This window comes from Morone saxatilis, unplaced genomic scaffold, assembly GCF_004916995.1.
Source record: "Morone saxatilis isolate NCDOM2014 unplaced genomic scaffold, NCSU_SB_2.0 Contig23, whole genome shotgun sequence".
NCBI classification, from domain to species: Eukaryota; Metazoa; Chordata; class Actinopteri; family Moronidae; genus Morone; species Morone saxatilis.
The window spans coordinates 7263734-7278917 of NW_023339796.1; the positions used below are offsets into that span (position 1 = coordinate 7263734).

At 40.3% G+C, this 15184-nt stretch overlaps 1 protein-coding gene across 1 annotated transcript; it reads left to right on the forward strand.

Moving 5' to 3' along the window:
• Positions 1 to 2415: 2415 nt before the first annotated feature.
• Positions 2416 to 7766, forward strand: LOC118334299 (protein-lysine 6-oxidase-like). Its single transcript, XM_035670145.1, has 7 exons — positions 2416 to 3433; positions 3873 to 3981; positions 4393 to 4530; positions 4754 to 4910; positions 6152 to 6247; positions 6370 to 6485; positions 6648 to 7766. The coding sequence occupies exons 1-7, from the start codon at positions 2539 to 2541 to the stop codon at positions 6652 to 6654; spliced, it is 1518 nt and encodes a 505-aa protein (XP_035526038.1). The 5' UTR covers positions 2416 to 2538; the 3' UTR covers positions 6655 to 7766.
• Positions 7767 to 15184: the final 7418 nt, after the last annotated feature.

A 15184-nucleotide genomic window follows, 5' to 3' on the forward strand; every position in this document is an offset into this window, starting at 1 on the left:
TTATAAAATCTAGACTGCAGCGGAGAGCTGGGCGGGGGGCTGGACTTTGGAACAGGGGAAGGTTTCTTTCACTAAGAATAGAAAAGCATGCAGGCTTGCCATTCTGATGCCCTATTTGGCACTTCATCTAAGAGGTGACAAATACTGAAGTCTGCAAGACTCCTCTGTGGACCAGTGTGTGTATTTTACCCTATTTGTGACCCATATTAAACAACCTTACCTGTAAAAAAATATATAGTATTGATCTATAGGCTTTAGTTATATGTAAAAACCAGTTTGAGCAACAGAGTTAAAAAGGCAACAGGCTGCACATGAAAGAGTTTGATTATTGCACTTAATGGCAGGGGTGTAGCACAAATACCTCCATACATATTCAGCTTCAGTGGGCCTCCTTTCTCTTTCAATACATCCATTGTCACACTGATACAAATAACAAGTTAACACATACAAAAAACAGACTACTTGATGTTAGTGTTCTCCTTTCAGTGTAAACTGCTATAACTTTATGGGCTTAGTTTGTCTTTAAAGTGCTTGTACTTGTATTTCCATGTTATGCTACTTTATACTTTTACTCCATTACTTTTTTATTCACTACAGTTATTTCACCACTTTAGTTACTACTTTGCAGATTCAGATGATTAATGCAAAATAGAAATCAACTTTAATAGTTCATATTATAGCCTATTAAGACAGCAGTATATAGAGTAGTGTAAAATTAGCTGCAACTTGACCAGCTGCAACATTAGTGAGCTTTACACATCATTGCATCAGTAATTGAGCCATTTTGTACGATGAGTACATTTTTTGTACTTCAAGTATATGTTGGTGTTTATACTTATTGGTATTTCTACACTGTGGTATTATGTCTGCTACTTTAACTTCATCCTACTACAAGGAGTTTTTAACTAATTGTAAAGCAGTCTCAGTTTATTTAATACTGATGCCTCTGACATAAACAGACACCATCAGAGAGAAGCTGTTTCTATATAGTTGTTCTTAATGCCTGCCACTGGATCGGATTTGGTCGGTTCTTTGTTTCTGCTTTAAGTAAAAGATCTGAACAGCTCTTCCACCTTTGCTTCTTATGCACAGTTCATCTCATTTCCAAGAACCTCTACAAATAAAACCCTCATATTTAGTTAAACTTAGATGTAATGTTAATCAGTAATAACAGTGTGTGACATATTGAGCAAAAAATGTGATGTAATGATCATTATCAGGTCATCTAATCAGGGCGAATCACGTTTGTCTTATTGTGTTTTGTACCTTCATTGCAACACATGAAAGACTGCACGGTGCTTTTGACACGTAGCGACAACGTTTTGAAGTCTGTTGAACTTTGAACCCAAGTTGCGCCTGCGCAGCCAATACCTATTGATGGAGCTCTAGATGGACGTGACAAGTGAGCCTAAAAAAAAGCCTAGCTTATGTTTTGTAACTGTGGGAGAGCATTTTCAGTCATGTAATAATGATAATGCATTAAAATTAGGTTAGTTTATGAATTTAAGAAACAAAATAATAATAAAGGATGTTAAAGATATGACATACATTTATAGGTTGAACTGCTTTTGTCAGGTAAAATAATTGTTTGCATGTTGGGTCTAATGTTTTAATAAAATCTTAAAACAGGGCTTAACCTTACAAAATGTGCTGCTGTGAATATGGAATTTAGCCAAAAGTGACAATATATTGAAAAGCTGACAATGTATTTGGACCGTTTGAAAACAAAACAACACGTGTTCAGAAGTAATTCAGGAAGGATCAACAGTAAAATAGTTTTGAGGACCTAGATTCTCCCAGGAGGGATAAAATGTTCCTGAAGAGCAACAGTGTTTGCAGGACTGTAACACACAGATGCAGCCTGCCGCCGTGTGGCGGACCGGTAGTGCCACATGCGGACATGAAGTAGTGCGGCCAATCTGAAGTTATTGCACAATGTTAGTCGACCATCTGATATCTGTTATTAATAACAGTATGTCGTATTTGAATTACCCTGAAATAAACGAAATATTTAGAATATTTATGTTATCTAATGGCATTTTAATAGGCGAATCAATTCTCACCAAACAGTAGGTCTATGTTTATATTTTCAGCTGAAGACTGTTGTGTAATTGAAATCAAAAACGTACTTTTTTCAACAGATAATGTGCTTCTGCTTTTCCTCTACTGAGCGGACTGGTTGTAGACTGCAGGTCACACCCGTGCGTAAAGTTTACAAAGCAAACGTTGTTGTGTAACATAACTTAACTACGGCAAGGCATGGGTTAAATTGTCTTGCTAGAAAGTTTGACTTTGCGTAAATGACTGGGCTGAATTCGATAAATGACCAGGGAAAAAAAAGGCTCCAGCCCTCCTCTCCTCTCCACTTGTCAGACCTCCTGGGAACTGATATGTGGTTCTGTGTAAGAGCTGGAACTAAGTGCGCACTCCTGCTTTTCATCCACTTCCCACAAAGCAACATCTGTGCGAGTAATTTATCTAATAATCTGATCTTTTATTGATTTACGGATTCATTCTTTTTTTTCTAGCTTTACTGCCATGGCAAAATGGTCACTTTTATTTTTATACTTTTTCCAAGGACTATTTCCCCTCATCTTTGGACAGCAGCAGCGCACAGCTGGTCCCTGGCGGCACCGTATTCAATGGGAGAACAACGGGCAGGTTTATAGTTTAATGAGCACTGGATTAGAGTACCAGGCTCCGGTTCGGTCCAGAAGCCAGTCGAGGGTTTTTGTGAGCAGCCGGAGGGATGGCACCAGGAGCCAAATGCCTGGAGCGCACAGAGGAGCGACGCTTATGAGACCCGGACAGGTTGACTCCAGGCAGTTAAGGACTGATCACGGTGTAGAGCCTGGGTCTATTGAGCCAGGACACGCTGTTAGACAATATGCGTCGTTTAACAGTCGTGCGTCCGGGACCAGACAGCAGCCTGAGCGTCCTCACGGAGTAGGAGTTTCAGGTTATCCAGGCGCGCAACGCTTTAGTTCTGAACACACCAACACTATCAACGCCTCTGCACCGGGGAGTTTTACAGATTTTTCAGGCAGAAGAGGAGGTGTCAGAGTGGATGCTACTGCACAGCACACCAGAGGAGGAGAACCAGGGACCGGTGCGCAATACCAGCAGTTACGCGCGGTGCCAGAGGCGATGTCCGTCTCCAGGCAACCCGCGCAGACGGATCACTCCATCCCAGCGAATCCCACAACTCTGGACAGGGAATCTGAGGTTCCTGCTCCATTCCCTGCACCTAGTGAGGAAGTTCCAAGCGAGGCAACCGGTAATGGAGAGGACATGGTTAACGACGACCCTCGAAATCCGCTTAAAAACCACAGGAATTCTGTTTTCTACAACTCGTATCCCACAAGAGGGAGGTCAGCGGCCCGCACGCGCCGTCCACCTGGCACAGGATATGGAACAAGATATTTCCAAAATGGTACGTTAATCACATGAAATGAGCTTAGCCTTCTTAATTGGAAATGGATTTAAATGATCTTAGACCAACATGATGGTCCATTGGGTGCATCAATTTGGATAAAACCGACTCAGTCTAAATAATCATCCATTACAATGAAATTTTTTTTATATCAGTTGGTTTTGGGAGTAGTTTAAAGCCTCAGGTCTCACTCACCTAGAGGGAAAAACTGAATGAAAAGAAGGGAAAAATCCTATTTGGGTTTTGGATCCCAGACTGTCAGCTCTGGAATGTGAAACACTTTGAATTATGCCAACAAACACAATCAGCTGGTCTTTTTTCCAACGTACACACCATCTATTTCAGTGATTTATTCTTAGCATGAATGGACAGGCAACATTAAGATCTATGAATTACAACAACAAAAAACTTGGGTTGTTCCTTTAATCTCCTCTTTCAGGACTGCCAGACCTTGTGCCCGACCCATATGCCATCCAAGCAGGTGCTTATATCCAGCGCATGCAGATGTATGCGCTCCGCTGTGCTGCTGAGGAGAACTGTCTGGCCAGGTAATCTGCGGTGCCAAAAGTGATTCAATTCTTCAGCATGTAGACACTGAAGCAGACATACACTCACACACACCCACACACACACAGGTATTTCCTTTGTTTTTACTGCTTATTGAAGGTTAATTTGACTTGTTTTAACACAGATTCTGGTTGTTTTAGGATAACTTTCAATTATGTCTGCCTAACTTTTCAGTGTGTCAGGATAACTGTTCTGTTGATAGAGTTACAAAAACTGTTTGATCTTATTATGGAGCAGTGATTCTCCAACATGATGTCCTGCCAAGACATAAATGTTCTGGGTTGGTTTTCCCAAAAGCATTAAGCACAATGGAACAAACCCTTTGCACTCCGTTACTTTTAAGAACACTAGCCCCAGGAGCTTAGGCCTGTTTCCCCTGTAATCCATCCAAGGTCGGCTTATGGACCCACCGTGAGAGACATCGACTTCAGAGTCCTCCTGCGGTTCCCCCAGAAAGTGAAGAACCAAGGCACCACCGACTTCCTGCCTGTCAAGCCGAGATATCAGTGGGACTGGCACAGCTGTCACCAGTGAGTTAACTCAGGCTACAAGTGAAATGACCTCACATCCTTCAAATGTTGTTATTAGCACAACTCCATTCAGCTCTGATATGACAAAAAAAACACCACACCCTAAAAATTCATTAAAGAAGGTATTAAAGGTCTTTAAAGGGCCTTCCTGAACCCTGTTTGAGTCATGCCACATGTAAGAGGCTTTTATTATTTTCTATTCTATTATGTTCTACATCCTCAGACACTACCACAGCATGGACGCCTTCAGTAACTACGACCTGCTGGATGTCGTCACTGGAAGAAAAGTGGCCGAGGGACACAAGGCCAGTTTCTGCCTGGAGGACACGGGCTGTGACAACGGATTCAGGCGGCGCTACGCCTGTACGTCTCATACACAGGTAATATAAACTTACACAGTCTGTAAAGAACAAGAAACAACCACAGACATCTAAAAGTTTGAAATCACTCATAGGCCTTTTCCACCAACAGTGAACCGGCTCTGTTCCAGTTCCCACACCTAGTTTTGAACCGTTCAGAGCTTTTCGGACAAAAATAAATTGGAAGCTGAAAAATTGGTTCCCTGCTGCAAACAAAACATAGAGAGTTAGTTTGGTGGAAAAACACTTTCATAGTGTTTTTGGTTCAAGATTCATGGGACGTTGGTGTTATCTAACAAACCAGCCCACTTTTCCACCAGTTTTGAGTGGAACCATTGTAATCAAATGCATCAATGGGGGAATATAATACACCCACTTTGGTTTCCAAGGAAAAGTTAAAAAGTTAAAAGTTACAGCTGGGAAACAACTTTTAAGGTCTTCCCAAGTTTAGTATTTACAAGTGGGGTATCTTTCCTTGATCCTGGATCATCATCCATATGGTATCATAGTCCTCACTCAGCAGTTTAAAACATACATTACAGGAGGAAATTTACCAGATAGGAGCAGCTTTATATGGTGAAAAAGAGAAAAAAACACAAAAAAACATGGCTCACTCCGAATGGCTACAAAAGCAATCCTTCGCCATCTTTGATTTGGTTTGTATTCTTTTTAATAGAAGAGCAATGTCTTGGTTTGTTGAGGTGCACCTGCCAAATGTTATAAGTCGTAATATATGAACTATAAAGAGATGCACATATAGAACTGTTATCCGGGCTGGAGTTAGTCAGTCAGTCTTCAGGTCTGGTGAACAGAAGTGTCAAATGTGAGAAGATAGAGATTAGCATCTCTCCTATTTAGTGTGTTGTATCGGTCTAAGATATTATTTTATTTTATTTAGTCAAACAATACATCATGTATTTAGCAAGGGTGAGTTGTTTTGGAGTTTTTTGCAAATCCTCCAGATCCACTTCTGAGAAATGTTTTTATACCAAAACTCCAGTGAATGCCAATAAAGAAAAACATCCTGAGGACATGAGGATATTTATTATATCTGTTGTCTGGGCTCTGTGATTCTGGCTTTGCACTGCTTCATGCCGGTTTCTCGTAACAGCTTTGCTTCCAAAGAGCTGTTTGTATAACTAAAACTCAAATCTGCTTCATTTGCAGCACTTGTAGGAAAATAGTAGTCAAAGTCGTCTGAAGAGCCTGAGTGAAAGCTTTAAACCACTCTGGGTTGGGGGGGGGTTGGGTTGTGTTCTCAGGGATTGAGCCCAGGATGCCATGACATCTACGCTGCCAACATCGACTGTCAGTGGATTGACATCACTGATGTACCTCCAGGAAACTACATCTTGAAGGTAACACGTGTCATATTAACTTTATATCATCTGCTCTTTCCCAACATGGGAGTTATATTTCACTATCCTGCCTGCAGAGCTGCTCAGACTATTTTTATTTATATTTGTTTTTGTTTTTTTAGGTTACTGTCAATCCCAATTTCCACGTCCTGGAGTCAGACTTCACCAACAACATAGTGAGATGTGATATCATATACACGGGAATCTACGTTCAGACACGGAACTGTCGAGTAACGAGGTACGAGTGTCTCTGTTAAACGTGGTGGATTTTTATTTTAAACATTTATAATAATACATCTAGATAAACTGAAAATGAATAGGTTATATAGAGGATGGAAAAAACAGTACAGCTGAGAGATGCTATATCCTGTTTCATATTTCCTTTTCTTTCCTTTTTCAGGGGTTGAAATCTTCCCTTTCAAGAACTATCTACAGCAAACATCTCTCCCTGTACTGTAACGCAACATCAATTCTATGACTAACAAAAGGTGCAATTGCTAAAGTGTTTAATCACAACTGTGTGCTACTTAGTCTTGTGTTGCATTGACTGGAAGTCTGTGCATACGTTTACACCAATTTTGTACATTGAACTGGTGAGATCATGAGATTTACTTGATTGTGTATTTCTACAAATGATTAATAGCAAAAATATTAATAATACAAAGTACTGTGTTTATATACATTTATTTCTTGAATGCTGGTTTATTGCTTGAAATGTGTGTTTTGTTGCCACTTGTTGTCTTGTTTTTTCTGCTTTGTGTTATTGTTATGTGCACATCATTAGTTTTTACAGTTTTATTTACTGTAGGATTAGATATTCTATATTTTTTGTTATTGTCACCAAATTTCATGAAAAGTCCAAAACCAACAATGTGTGAGTCTATCTCTCAATACTTCTTTACCTGGTCTGTGGCTCTCGAGCTTATTAGTTCCCACTGAAGACATGATTCTAATAAAGAAAACAGTTCACAAATCTGTTAAACATTCTTTAAAACAGCTGGGCACTTTAATTTTTTTTGCAAATGTTACTCAAACAGGAGCATATAGTGCATTTGGATGTGCAAGTATTTATGTTACAGTATGTGTAACTCAAAATAAACTGCAGTGATAGGAACATTTAAACCAGTGAAATAGTGTTATGGACACCATTGAAGCTCTAAGGCACACAGGAATAAGATGCACTAGGTTTTTCATACACAGACAGCATGTGTTAGTAGAATAAATTCATTGCTAGTTTCACAGTTTGTACTGATAACAAGAAAAATACAGAGTATCACCTGATTTATCCTTTAACCACTTTGTGGTCACATTAGCAAATTGCAAATATCTCATTTAATGTTAAAGAGTAAGGATATATGTTGGAGTATGTGTACGAATGTGTGCTTGTGTATAACTGAGTGAATGAAAAATGTGGAAAACTGTAATGTAAAACTGTTCATATTGCTAAACCATTGAAAACCTTATTATATTCTGTTGGTATGTTTGATTTAATGCAATAAAGATGGTGAGGAGAGAGGAGTTTATTATTATAACAATTCTTCCTGATTAGTCCTCATTCCTTTTTTAATGATAACCACAGACATCAGTTTAATCTTCAAAAAATGCCAGAAAAGCAAAAGTTTATTTATTTTAGTTGCTTGCCCATGTTTTATTATAAAATGCCAAGGACCACTAAATAATAGACTCTTTTAACAGTTTTAAATCCAGTATCCCAGGCGGACAAAAGCGGCTTGTTCAATCAGTCTTTCGCCCTCCGTCCTGTTGAATGGAGGAACTTCACTTTGAGTGATGCGTGCAGATCGTGGCCTCAGAGACAAACAGGCCTGCAAGCAGACACTGGCGGCATGTTTGCTGACAGGCCTCTGTGAAGACACAACTCGCAGGATCTTATACAGTCGTGCCATATCTACTAAAACACAGCCAGAGCACGATGAATGGAGGCCTTTTCTCACTCTCTCCTCCTCTCTGCATGTCTCTCAGCTGCTGTAAAAGACTTCTTCCTGGCCCAGAAATTCATGCATCATGGCTTCATTCACCTCCAGTAAGGATTGTCTAAGACGACAGCCGTTTTAACAGCACTGGGATATTTTTGTCTGAGTGGGAGGATTGACACAACCCACCAGAGAGTCATTCAAAGATGTTTTTACCAAGGACAAATGTGTTTTTACAGCAAGCACTAGACTGTTTCAAACAGCAAAAGACTGACAGGAGAGACGCTAAACCTGTGCAGATTCTATTCACTGTGGACTGGGTAGTGATTCACCTGACTCAAAGATGTTAAACAAATCACTTTCTCCAACGAGCTTTATATATATCATGAAGCCACTTTTTGACTGATGTACTGGAAAACATGCAGGCTCCAGACAACGTATGCACTGTTAAATGCACAGATGTTGGGTATTTACAACGAAACAGAGCTCAGTCTCAGCTTAAGAAAGCAGCGAACCGGGGAGATTAAGCGCAATTGAAATGGTTTACGTTGGAAGTCGCCAAGGTGCCTCCCTGCCAGAATAGATTGTCTATGTTATTGAGAGTGTCTGGAAAATCCCCCGACTCCTATTCAGTCGACTCCGTTGCTGTCTGTCTAGGAATTTTCAGGACAATATTTACAGACAGTGAGTATTTCAGCAAAAGACTGCTGTTCTGGGTTAAAGTCTAGATCTGAACTTAAGTAAAACAAGCAGCTACACAGACACAGCAGTGCATTGAGATAAATGCTAACACTGGCATGCTAACACACTCACAATGACAATGTTAACATGCTGATGATAAGCACCTATAACTTTTTACCGTGTTCACATTTTAGTTTAGCAGTTAGCATGCTAACATTTGCTAATTAACAGGTAATAGCATTAGTTTTGCAAGTATAAGGACATAAACCAAAGTATTTGTGAAATACCTTGACAAATACCAACCTGATGATGGCGCTAGATGAAAAGCAGATCACCAAATTATAATCTTAAGGGGAACATTATATGTGGCCCAACTACAGCAATTGATCCAATACTTGTAAAGACATTTTACTAGAGGACAAGTCAGAGGAGCAACAAAGTGGCCATGCTTCTTACATACTTACTTTGCACTCCCTTGACATTCTTTTTTTACTCACTTATAAATCAGACCAACATTGCCATTCCCAGAGCCAGTAAAAATTCAAGGGATGTTGAACTTTAAGCTGTCCGATCAGGTGATGAGTGTTTGACTGTGATCCTCAGAACTCAGCTGGTCTCCTCCTTTTTGGACCAGCATGTCATTTTAAACATGTCATGCTGAAGAGAAGACACTGACTGTTTGCTCAGCTGTGGAGCTGTGCACCAACATCTGGACGCAGTCTCTCGTTAGCCTTACACAAGCACAGAACAGCCTTGGCAAAGGCCAGAAAAAAAGGGAGACTGGCACCTCTCATTTGGCCTCAACAAACACAATCCAGCGTACAGGTAGGTAAGGTGAGGATGGGGATGGGTTTTGCCATCTGCCTGCAGCCTACACTGAACATACTGTGGCAAGGAGAGACATTTTCCGGATGCATCTGCACGTAGGTGGGCAGTGTTTAGAGAGGTCAGGGTTTGGTATTTGCAGGTCATATTTCAACAAAGCGGGGCCACGTGAGAGCCGGCGAGGACGTAACAGAAGAACGTGCTCAGCCTAAGGAGAGCGTCTTGACAGGTTGGTTTAGGCACAGTCTAGAGAAATTCCTCAGCAGTTCTGTCATCCTGTTGAGATTAAGAACAGTGCTGAGGTCAGCCGTAGACCAGCGAGGGCATGTAGGGCAGACATACTGGGCTACTTTCTCACCCCGGGTCACTTACACAACCAGCAGACGCATATTGTAAATGTACAGAGTGAAGAATACAACGTGCGCTGAGACAAAACACAAAGGAGTCATCTTCGAGTGGGACTGATGATGAATTCTGTTTCTCTTTCTTGCTGGGTGGTATTATGACTTGGGTGGTATTTGGAGGGATGGCTCAAAGGATTTGCTATTCTTTGATTTTTGATCCATTGTACTGTCTTTCTGCAAGCTCTTCATCTCTTACTTCAAACACTTGTATTAATTTTTCTCTGTTTTGTTCACTTTAACATGCCCGAAGGAAGCCGTCTGTCATCATGGAGATGGCAAAACTGTTTTATTTGTGAGCTTCTCATTTTGTGGCAACAATAAAAATTAATTCCTTGTTTGATTGTCTTAAAATTGGGTGTTTTGTTAACTACAAAAAGAACACTTATTGATCGAACAGTGAATTGCACTTGTTGGACATTTCCGTTTAAATCAGGGGTCTCAAACTCAAATTGGCTTGGGGCCACATCTGCTATTGTCATCTCAGGAGGGCCACTTTAACTTTCAAGCACTACAAGATATAATAATATTTTGATTAGTAACATCATACTTAGCAAAGAAATGCAAACAGCAGTTTCTATACATTTGTATATAATTTCTGTTTTGTGTGTTTTGCACATGAAAGCTGCTCTCTCAGTATCCAAAATACATTTTCTTAAATAGAATGGCATTCTTGTTTTAATTGTATATGAAGGGGTGGTTTAGATTCATATGAAACAACTAGAAAGAATAATAAAAAATAAAAATAACGTTGTGGGTTGTGTCGCCGGGCCAGTGGGAGGGTCCGAGGGCCGGCAGTGTGAGATCTCATGTGTGTGAGAAAAGAGGGAAAGCAGCTCAGTTTCTGTTATCTGCTTTAGAGATTACAGTATTTTTTAGGATTACCTTAAGTTGTTGGTTTGTCATACATAATAACACACACAAAGTTATCTTCTTCATAAATAGCAGTGACTGGGGTTTTATTTTTTATCCCTTATTTTATTTTCAGTTGTGATTCTTAATAAATAGGCAAAAAGTGACAAAGGTCCAGGCCAAAGAGAGTTACTGTCTCCCACAGAAAACACTGCTCCTGTGCTGCCTGACAGTGTTTGTATTCAGCCTTTTCTTTCATTTCTCTATGATAAAGAGCCACCTATAGGCCAGGTGACAGTACTGCCCACTGAAACCTAGTGAATCTACCTTGCTGTCCACCATTGCATTGATTGTGTTTGTGCATTTTCCTGCAGACTGCTGTATTAATGAAGGCCGTAACGGTTCAAGCTCAAGGATGGATCAATACTGGCTGTCCGTGACCCGACTTCAAACTTGGAACGCTGTAAGTTTTACTGTTTCTCAGTGTGTTTAACTTGGTTCTGGCATGTTGCATAGGGGTTGTGTGGCTAGCATGTGGGGGTTAGAATAAACCATGTGAACATTTAGCCTCATTTGCAGCCAACTAAATAACGAGCAGTAGATTGGATGCCAGTAACTGTTTTTTCATGTTGCTTTTTATGCTGCAGCGCTAATGTTAGTCTCAGCTAGCATTAGCTTTGTTGACATTCGCGTCCGTGGTGTGAATGTTGCTGCTGTATGTAAATTCACTTGATAAACATGGCGTGAAGTTAATGATAGAGTTAGGTACATGTGAAAAAGAAATAAACTTCTTGGAATTATTCAGGAATTAAAACAAACAGAAATACAGTGGGTGGGGCCTGCTCAGGCTTGTGGGAGCTGACCAATCAGAGCAGACTGGGTTACTCTGGAGGAGGAGTAGGAGCTAGAAGTAGTGTCTCAGACAGAGGGTGGAAAGAGGTGCTGCTTTAGATGGCTGATGAATCGAGTCAATTATCCGGCATTTTGAGATAATTGGCATCGGCCAATGCCTGCGTCTGCTGGGCCAATGAACCAAAAATGTTTAAGACTGGTCTGCAGGCAGCCATGTCAGTGAGGCTGGTGTGGAAGGATTTTAGAGCTCCAGTTCATTATTATTGTTAATTATGTCAAGATATACACATATACATCAACATACACCTATATTAACGCCGCTACCGATATAGCCACATAATATGTAACTGAATTTTGATTCCTGTGTTTTTTTTCCAGTCACTACACTGTCGTTATTTGATGTAGTCTATTGGGACTATGTGTCTATGTTACCTTAAAGCAGCTTCTGTCTCTCCTTGCCTGGGTTTGTGTTTCAGGAGGCTGGTTGGATCTAATAGCACCTAGCTGTTATTCAGGATGCTGTAGTTTTGCATCCAGAACCTGAGAAGAACAGGAAACACTACTCTACTGGACAGAACATCTGCGGTATTAACAGCATCCTATTCATGTATTATTTTTGGGTAGATGAGACAAACGGGAGGTGGCAATACTAAAAGTCGGTGTTGCTCTTGGTCTGAGTCTCTGTCTGACATTCCAGAGTCACTCCGGTATTTACAAAAGCAGCACGGCCAACAGCTCTGCCGGTGTGCCTTCTGTCTGACAAGATTCATAGACAGGGTATGCGGAACAGCCTAGACTTGGACAGCAGGCCAGGACATGGCCTTTCTCAAAGCCCATCAGGCTTTAGGTGCAGCAGGCATTATCTGAGATCCAAGCCTGTAGACCTTTAAGTGATCGCTCTGAGGATTGATGGTTGTTTTGCAACTTGTACTTGGTATTCATACAGCGTCTTATCATAAGATATTTGTTAGCTTTTAGTCAAATGGAAGCATTGAAAGAAAGGTCTTTTAAAAAACGTACTTTTATCTCACTGCCAATACAGTGCTCTCCTATGAATAGCAAGCAGAGTGATGTTGTATCTGGAATATGGAGAATATTCACAGTTCATGACTAAGCTCTAAAAATATTTAGCCTTTGCTATTGTAAGAAAACACAGAACTTAGGAGACACAATGCTGCACTCATGATTCATCAGTATAGTGCTGAAACAATTAGTCAATCAATAGAAAAAAATCAATCGCTTAAGGCATTTATCAAACAGTATTGGCAAACAATCTCAATGTGAGGATGTGCTGCTTTTCTATGTATCATTTTTAGGGTAAAATTCTGGTGGAGAAATTCAACATCCCTTTTTCAAACAAGTTTGTTACAGTGAAACTGTGGTACAAAACAGAAAATATTTTGCTCTACAACCGAAAAAGATTCTGCTGAGAACTCTATCTGCTGGTTGTTCATCACAGTTAAACATCTTGTCTGCTTTTACTATTGTCAGGGTGAAATTATTGTTGTGTGGAAATGGACTGTGATTTTCAAATCAATAAGCACTTCACTAACAAAGACCCCGGCAATAAAGATATGGATTCAGAATAGTTTATTGTGTATAATGGATAGAGGAGAGCAAAGATGATGTAAGAGGGGATTGATTCAGGGTCCTGAGGGAGGAATGAAGGATGGAGGTCGAGGGATGAAAGGATAAGAGGAGAAATTTAAGGTCATGGATGGATAGATGGATGGATGGATGGATGGAGGATTACAAAGATGGACCGGTGTCAGCTGGGGGCAATAAGACAAGGGAGTCGGGACTCTAAGTGGGGGAACCGTCTCTTTGTGATCTCTAATTTCAGATCGAGCCTCAGTAGTTCATGGATTCAAACAAAAAAGAGAGATGGGAAAAAAGGGAGGTTGGGGGGGTGAACACTGAGTCAAAGGGGAAGTGAACAGATAAGTACTTGTGCGGAAATGAGTTCAAGGCGTGGTCTTTGTTCCTGAACCTAGTTATTATACAACTTAATTTAAAACTACTTGAACATACAATGATAAAAATAGCAGCCAGTAACTCCACTATGATGGATTACACGGCACTTTATGTCATGTTCAGAATAATGATCCTTAATGACAGTATATGCCTACCTCAGCAGTGGTTGTCAAGATCACATTCATCATCATGGAAAAAAGGATAATGGGTCTCTAATTATCAGAAATGTGTGATGTGTAGTCATATGTGCATTTGTACAGAACAACCTTTGCTTTCTTATTTTCCAAACTCCTTTGCCCAGAACCACATTTTTTCATATGTGGAAATAACCTGGTCTGTGCTTGTAAAATATCCACTGTGTCCTTGTCCAGAGAAAATCTCTCTCTGATTCTCTGCAGGGCATGTTATAGCAGTATACCTTTGTCTGAAATCAAAGGACTAATTGTTTTAAACGTTAATATGAATTTCAAGTGGTAAATGTGTCTTCATAAACTGCATATGTGCAGTACTAAATGGATATTGTGCTTGAGAGGCGTAGCAACTATAGAGGGCACATTAATACTCCATAAATGATTAGTCAACAAAAGTAATGGACAGATATACTTTCTGGGTGTATACATATATAGGTATATATGTATTTAAGTGTTCATAAATAGCTATATATTGTTTTATTTTATTGTCATGCTATATTCGAATTTAAATATATAGTCTGTGTATGTAATATGAAGGGGGGGATGACATTAATTCTGCAACCTTGTGTTGTAAAATGACAATAAATGAACCCTGATTAATAGATTAAAATAAAGCTTATAGAAGTTGCAGTCCTACTCTACTCTTAAAAAAAAAAAAAATCTGTTTGAATTTTACACTTGGCAAGTAATAATGGCCTCTGGCACTTGACCTTGTCCAGCTATCTAACCTTCACAGGCTTATCTGCTTCACAACAACCCTCTCACTCACCACAATTACTCTAACTGATAGAGGCTACAGATTCAGACAGTGGGTGACAAAGTGGCTCGGAGAGTTAACAGTTTGCATGTGTCATCCTCCATCTGTCACCGTAGTCCTCCCTCAGCAATACGACACAGAAAAGAGGGGCAGAGAGTGAGGGATGTTTTGTGAGGTGGATGGATCGGACTAGCTTGTCAGAGGGAAGCGGTGCACTCTGATAGCAGCAGGAGCTTGTGAAAGTCTCAGACAAGATTTAAACAAACAGAAACGCAGACATTGCCCTGACCGGCCCGAGATGCAGCGGCAAGCGTCCTGACAGAATAAGGCCATGAGAGATCACACACTGCCATCTCCAGATTGGCCTGAGAAGTATTTCTACCACTTCCACAACCATTTGGGATTCTTCTATCAGACCCAGTGAATGCATAAATCATTTCCCAGAGTCGGGGGCAATGAAATGCTGGCGTCAC

Excerpts from the sequence above, each read along its gene's own strand:
- LOC118334299 (XM_035670145.1), top strand. The coding sequence starts at position 2,539 with ATGGCAAAATGGTCACTTTTATTTTTATACTTTTTCCAAGGACTATTT. Across the intron at positions 3,982-4,392 it reads GAGGAGAACTGTCTGGCCAG|GTCGGCTTATGGACCCACCG; the intron begins GTAATCTGCGGT and ends AATCCATCCAAG. Across the intron at positions 4,911-6,151 it reads CCTGTACGTCTCATACACAG|GGATTGAGCCCAGGATGCCA; the intron begins GTAATATAAACT and ends TTGTGTTCTCAG.